We start from the raw sequence: 7,792 nt of genomic DNA, 5'->3' as shown, positions 1-7,792 counted from the left end.
GACTGGCTAGGATGCAGGCAGCAGTGTCTGGAGGCTGGGTTGGGCAGTGGGGCCCTGGTCCTGGACTAAAAATACCATTCAGTCTTCCTAGGCCTCTGGGCCTGTGATGGGAGGGGCTGCCACAATGTTCTCTGAAGTGCCTTCAAAGCCTTCTCCCCATTGTCCTATCAGCATTTGGCTCCCCTTATGCAAATTTCTGCACCCAGCTTAAATTCAATGCCAGAAAAAGAGGTTCTTCTTTTCTACCACATGGCCAGGCTGAAAACTTTCCAACGTTTTACACTCTGCTTCCCTTTTAAATATAAGTTCCAGTTTCAGGTCATTTCTTTACTCATGCATGTGCACACATAGGCTGTTTGAAGCAGTTGGGTCACATCTTGAATACTTTTTTGGTTAGAATTTTTTTCTGCCAGATACCCTAAATCATCACTCTTAAGTGCAAGGTCCCACAGATCCTTAGCTCTTTGCTAACATACAAGTGACATTTTCTCCAGTTGCCAATATATTCCTCACCTCTGAGACCTGGGCCTGATTGTCCACATCACTATGAGTATTTTGGTCACAGCCATTCAGTAAGTCTCTAGGAAGTTCAAACTTTCCCTCATCTTTCTGTCCTCTTCTGAGCCCTCCATATTCTTCTAATCTCTGCTCATTACCCGACTCCAAGGTTGATTCCTCATTTTCAGGTATCTTTATAGCAATGCACCACTTTAAGTACCAATTTTCTGTATTAGTCTGTTTTTGCATTGGTATAAAGAAATACCCAAGACTGGGTAATTTATAGAGAAAAGAGGTTTAATGGCTCTCAGTTTTGCAGGCTGTAGGGCAAGCATAGTGGCTTCTACTTCTGGTGAGGCCTCAGAAAACTTACAATCATGGCAGAAGGCAAGCAGGCATATCTTAAAACATGGCCGGAGCAGGAGCAAGAGAGTGTCGAGAGGTGCCACACACTTAAAAAAAAAAAAAAAACAGATCATGAGCACTCTCCCACTATAAAACCAGTACTAATGAGGGATGGTGCTAAACCACTCATGAGAACTCTGCCCCCATGATCCAATCACCTCCCACCAGGCCCTACCTCCGACACTGGGAATTACAATCTGACATGATTTTGGGTAGGGACACAGAGCCAAACCATATCAATGGCCATGCTCATGCTCCAGTTTCTGTGGTTGCAGGCAATGCTTGGTGTTCCCTGGTGTGCAGCTACATGACTGTTTTCTGCCTCTGTCATCACACAGCAGCTTTTCAAAAAAAAGAAGAAGAAGAAAAAGAAAAAAGAGGTAAGGAAGATAGAGTTGAATTCATGTAAGGCTCAGGTTTTGTCAGTTATAACTTAAAGACAATAGGGCAAAGGAGTTTACGATATTGCCATGATAGTGGCAGAAGATGACAGATCTAAGTTGGATGGAGACGTAAATGAAAAGGTGACTAATGGAACTACTGAGAATTTAAAAACTGGCATATTGGGTTTGACTCTCAAACTTTCCAAAGCACTTTGTATTTATCTGCTTTAATCCAACAGTTTTATCACCAACTATACAGTGTGCTGTGCTACACTGCAGGGGGATGCAGCTGTAAATAAGAAAATCAACACTGATCATTTTGTAGAAAAGCATGAAGACTAGTAATATTCATTTATTTTATCTTTTAGAGATGGAGTCTCAGTCTGTCACTCAGGCCGGAGTGCAGTGGCACAATGAAGGCTCACTCCAGCCTTGACCTTGCAGGGTTAAGTGATTCTCCCACCACAGCCTCCCTAGTAGGTGGGACTACATGCCACCATGACCCGTTAATTTTTTTTTTTTTTTTTTTTTTGGTAGAGACAAGGTCTCCCTATGTTGCCCAGGCTGGTCTCAAACTCCTGGGCTCTAACGATCCTCCCACTTGGGCCTCCCAAAGTGCTGGGATTACAGGCATAACCCACCACACATGGCCAAAACTAGTAACAGTCAATAGAATGATCAGTACAATTAATAAGATCTAGGTACAAGGTAGTTAAGAACATGAAAAAGGATACTTTTCACTTCATGGTAAGACATGGTTATCAGGAAACATTCTTTAAAAACTGCCTTAAATAGCTCTTGAGACAGCTGCAAGTAAAGCTGGGATAAAGAAACCATTCTGAGTAGCATGAATAGCATAAAAAAGCATAGCAAAAGCCTAATCAGAAGATAAGGCTTATGGGAAAACAATGCAAGATAGGGCTGTAAAGATAATTTAAAGCCAAATTAGAGAGAGCCTTAAATGTGGTAAGGAATCCAGACTTCATTCAGTAGGCAGTGGAGAGATAGTTCAAGTCTATAAACACAATCAATTATGTGCTCTAAGAAGAAACCATTTTGTTTGAGGTGAGGTTCAGGCATCATCTCAAGCTTCTAAAGATGATGATCAGAATCAGATGATTCTTACATGCCAGCAGGGTAGAAAGACACTAGTCTAAGGAAAGCCTATGCATATCTCTCAATCTTTATCAAACAAACTTTGGAAGAAACCACCTATAACTAGCTAAGCTGACCTAGTAAAATCAAAATTTAAAAAGCAGACCATTCCCATAACAAAAGAAATATAGATATTGAATATATACAATTTATTTAATAAATTAATGTCATTCAAAATACAGTGCCAGAACATGATGCAGTTGAACATGCTAGTAATATTTGTCATGAAGCACCTGTGCTCATGTTAGATTGGCGGCGCCCCACTACTGCTAGTGGTTCCTGGGATTAATGCCAGAGCAGCGCTAGTTATCTGCTCTTCTGCACAGCTAGTGCAGAGAATTCCTGAACAGTTCACCTTACTAATCCTAACCCCCACACGCACACAACAGGTTAAAAAAAACACACCCTGACAGCTAACAGATCTATACACAATCACTCTACAGTAATGCTTGTTATTAAATTAAGATGTAATGACCTGGTTAACCCACTCTAAATCTTGAAGATGGAGAACTACATCAGCAGCAGGTAGTTATATGCATGAGCCAATGTTAACACAATACAGAAAGTGGAGGCTTTTACTGATTAAAGCTCCACGCAGACCCGCACAATGAGGGGCTGGCAATTCTTACTGCAAGCCCAGCAACGTAAGTCCATACCTGGTAAATGACCAGCTGACTGGAAGACCTGTATTCTAGATAGACAAGTATAAGTTAGTGAAAAGAGAATACATGCACCTAATAGTATAGTTAGACTGATCCTGCAGTCAATAGCTTTCCCTGTGTAATACCATAAAATTATGGAAGATCTTCCTCAACTAGAGTATAGGATTTAGACGTTTCTATACCAACATGGACATTAGTGTTAAGTGCAGTTGAATTAATTACACTGAAAACTGTATTCCAGGACTTCAGAACAGAAGCACGGGAATGAAATACACATACTAAAATAACCTCAGCACAATTTGTGATATACCACACTAGGAACAGGAAACTACTTTTATAAATGAACTTTTTGAACTATACATACACAGGGCTAACAATGTTAGATAATCCAGATTCTTATACTCTCATGATTACACATAAAGTTTCTCAATTATTGAATAATCTATTTCATATTATGGAAGCATATCTTTCTGTAAGACTCACTGATATATATTATACTGATGCAAATATTAAGTAGGGCATAAAAATAAAATTTATCAAAGATAGATTTTTATGTAGTCATATTTAGTTCTTTCATAGCCTCTTTTGTTTAGCAAAGAAAATGATAAAGCACATAACTCAGGCGTGCACTCCCTGAACTTCCCAACTATACAGGTGGTAGTGCAACCATTTCTCCATCCAGTTCAAACTCTTCTGTCCCATCCGTTGAAAAAAGGTAAGTTGGTGGTTTCCATGGAGACTCTTCAAGGCAGGATGGATAGAGTTTCCCCACAGTGCATCGAAAATCTCTCCCCAAGTCCCACAGTACACGTTCAGATATATGCTGCCGCAGAGACCACCGGTCAAGTTCCAGGTCATACTGGTAGGTGACGTACTTAGCTCGCTCATTTAAGTGGGTTTCTCGCATAAACACACATAGAGAATTTGAGATCACAACAGCTCTAACACAGGGGTCAGAGTACCTCTTAGCAGGGATGTTGGCTGCCATTTTCCATTCATTTTTATTCACGTCATAAATTTCCACAGTTACTGAAGACCCATCTACAGTGCCAGAGGGGAGTCTTATGCCGGAATTGGTAGCAATATGCAACCCTCCAATATAGAAAATTTTATCACCAAAAGCTGCAGCTGAAGCAAAGGACCTACTAGTCTGTCTCATGGCCATTTCTACCCATGAATCAGACCTTGGAAAGTAACAGTACATGAGGTTCAGTGTCATCACGTAAATGCAGTCATGAACCACGACTGCTGCACTCCATTGCCAAGCACAAGGTAAAGGGCTTACCATCGTCCACTCATCTTTCTCAGTGTCGTATCTTTCTACGGTCCTCCGATTAAGTTCTCCACCTACGCTATCACCTCCAATTGCATAGATATAGCCTTCACAGCAAACCAAAGACGGCTTTATGCGGACAAAAAGCATTGGGGTCTTTGGAAACCAGGTATTTTGCTGTGCATCAAACCAATAAAAGCAATTCACAGTTCTGAAGGCAGTCTGAAGTTTGCTTGTTTTACTGTGATTTGTTTTTGTGTTTTTCAGAGGAACTTGACCGCCTGCTATGTAGATATCATTATCAGGTGTTACAACAGTCCCAACTTTATGCAAATCAGCTGGCGGGCTACAGAGCTTGTAAACTTTTTCTGCTTGGGGGCTGTAACAGACAGAAGAGTAAAGACTACAAGGATTTTCTGAAGATGCTTCAATGAAAATCATCATTTCCTCTTTAGTCATCCCAAGTCTTGGTTTGAAAAACTTGGGCATGGACTTATACAGACCTTGAACCACCACTGACTTATCATTGGGTGGCAGACCTTGAAACCAAGCTCTCTGTGTTACTTCTGAAAGTGCATCAATTCTGATTTGGCTAAGAACAGAAGACAAATACTGGGATCGTGATTCTGTGTTATACTCTAGCCACAGCATAGCAGCTTCTCGAACGGTTTCTTCCTTTTCTACATTTAAATTGTCACTACTGAGAATGTCTATCAGTAGGTCATGTGACAGCTGCATGAACGCGTCCTGATGATACACAGCAGTGAACTTGTGCTCCACCATTCTTTTAGCACTCTGTTTTAATTCCTCACAACTGAAGAGATCAGCAAAACTCAACAATCGTACACAATTCTCCGCATTTATTTTTTTAATTAAATATTCTCGACAACGTTGTAACACATCTTCTACCTAGAATGAGAAGGAAAAAAAACAGGCTGATAGGGCCAGGACAGACACATTTTACTTTTATGTAAGACATAAGTATATTAATCAGATGCCCACAGTGTAATTTTTATTTTCAGATACACACATCTGGGCTAAGAGATAAGGTCTTCTGGTAGTAATAAAATCAGAAGACTATATAATTTTGCAGTAATTTTTTCCTGCTCAGTGGCCTACTTAACTGTTCTATTTAGGAACCAGTAGTACAACAATAAATAGGTTCTTAAAAAACAAAACAGCCTTAAAGAATAGGCAAGGAAATTCATACATAAGTCATACTTTCCTAGACTTCATATATAATTGAGAGAACTATACGAAAAAATGTAAACAAATCATAGTATACAGAAAATTATTGTTGTTGAGTAACTGGATTTTGGTTTCCTCAACTTGGACGAGACAGTCACATAAAACCAGCAAATCATGCACAATGAGTAAGAGTAGTTATCAAAGCAACACAAAATAGACTTACGTGAAGTTATAAATTACCTATATTTAAATGACCCACCTTAAGACACTGTAAGCTTCCTAAATTTGTTTTTTCTTAAGAAGGTAGATCTCAGTTGAATCAGATGTGCTACCTACTATATTTCTGCAGCATCACAGTGATTAACTAGAAACTGTTTACACTGAGAAGTCAGGTTGCTTGGATTTAAAACTTAAAAGGTTGCTTGGATTTAAAACTTAATTGGCCAATTAAACTACTTATTAGGAAAGAAGTTTCAAATCTCTAAAGTTCAATTTTCTCTTACATAATATGGGGAAATAACGGTTATCTACCTCAAATGAGCACTGCAAGGATCAGATGAGAATATATATAAAGTATTAGTACAGCATCTGGTACTGAAACACATGATCACTTCATGTGGTTGATAGTGAAAGTCACATTGGTAGTCACAGAATGCCCCATCTCAGGCTTGCCAGGGAAACATATTCTAAGAGGCAGAGTCCTGTTTTGCATTTGAGCAAGCAGATGTAGTATACGGTTTTCATTAAAATGGCAGAAAAAACTATAAGAAGCAGTGTCAATATTTACAGTAACAAAGTATGCTGGAATCAGATTTTCTTAAAATTCCTTAATGCCTTATGAATTCTGAGAAATGCCTGCTTTTAAAAGAAGGACCAATAAAAAATTAGCTGGGTGTGCTGGTGCATGCCTATGATCCCAGCACTTTGGGATTATAGGAAGGAGGATTTATTGAGCCCAGCAATTCGAGATTGCAGTGAGCTATGACCATGCCACTGCACTCCAGCCTGGGCAACAGAACAAGACATGTCTCTAAAAATAAAAAGTAATGACAACTTGCAAGCTATATAAAGACAGTGCTTACAGTAAACATTTTTCCCTTTTAAGTTTGGAATTACTAGCGCAACAGCAAGCTATCCTAGCCTCAATTTCCCCAGAGTTGTGGGTAGAGTAGGACACTAACAATAAGGTTAGTGTATTAAGGAGTAAAGGCTGGTCATATGTTGTAACTCACATCTGTAATCCTAGCACTTTGGGAGGCCCAGGTGAGAGAACTGCCTGAGCTCAGGAGTTTGAGACTAGCCTGAGCAACATAAGACGACCTTGTCTCTACAAAAAAATCAAAAAATTAGCCAAGTGTGGTGATGCACATCTACAGACCCAGCTACTCAAGAGGCTGAGGCTGGGGACAACTTGAGCCCAGGAGATCGAGGCTGCAGTGAGCTGTGATCTCACCACTGTGCTGCAGCCTGGACAACAGAGCAAGACCCTGTCACACACAAAAAAAAGAAGTAAAAGTTGAGTATCCCTAATTCAAAAATTCAAAATACAAAATGTTCCAAAATCTGAAATACTCTGAGTGCTGACATGACACTCAAAGGAAATACTCACTGGAGTATTTCAGAGTCTAGATTTTTAGATTAGGGATGCTGAACTAGTAAATATAATCCTAAAATCTGAAAAAACCTGAAATCTGAAACTGGCTGAACTGGATTTCTAGTCCCAACCATTTTGGATAAAGGTTTTAATCAACCTATGGAAGACTAAAAAGGAAGGAAACTACATAAAGCGTGAATTGAATTCTGGTTTCCAGAATTACACCCAGGTGTTGGCATTCAACCAGTGTCATGCATATTCATTCAGTGCATATTTATTAAGTACTTAACAAATATCATGAACAGTGCTCTCCAAATTTAACCTTTGGTCTAAAGGTTCTCCCTTTGAAGAAACTTTCTGAAATACAATGGTATTCCAAAACAGAAGATGAAATGAAGAAAAAACTTATATTCCTCTTAAAATTTAAAAAGGGAACGTGATGAGGAAATAAAGAGTAAAACAGTTTGTCATCCATAAATATATCAACCATCACTTGTTTTGTTTAAATACTTCTCCTTAATTGCTCAATATGGTCACATAGCCATTATAAATATTTATCATAATTTCCAAGTTTTCTGTGAAAAGTAATATGAAAAATTAGTACATCTAAGCTCTAAGCAAAAAAAAAAAAAAA

General features: G+C 39.1%; 1 protein-coding gene across 2 annotated transcripts in view; it reads right to left on the bottom strand.

Moving 5' to 3' along the window:
- Window positions 1-2,573: 2,573 nt before the first annotated feature.
- KBTBD2 (kelch repeat and BTB (POZ) domain containing 2) overlaps window positions 2,574-7,792 on the bottom strand; it is a 27,102-nt gene continuing 21,883 nt past the window's right edge. For both annotated transcript variants that reach the window (XM_011953925.1, XM_011953926.1), the window contains exon 4: window positions 2,574-5,285. In XM_011953925.1, the coding sequence (XP_011809315.1) occupies window positions 3,750-5,285 (1,536 nt within the window). In that variant the 3' untranslated portion in view covers window positions 2,574-3,749. The remainder of the gene's footprint in view (window positions 5,286-7,792) is intronic.

Source organism: Colobus angolensis, unplaced genomic scaffold (assembly GCF_000951035.1).
Source record: "Colobus angolensis palliatus isolate OR3802 unplaced genomic scaffold, Cang.pa_1.0 Scaffold378, whole genome shotgun sequence".
Lineage (NCBI taxonomy): Eukaryota > Metazoa > Chordata > Mammalia > Primates > Cercopithecidae > Colobus > Colobus angolensis.
The sequence above is the reverse complement of the archived record's forward strand: the minus strand, read 5'-3'. Positions and strand labels throughout refer to the sequence as shown.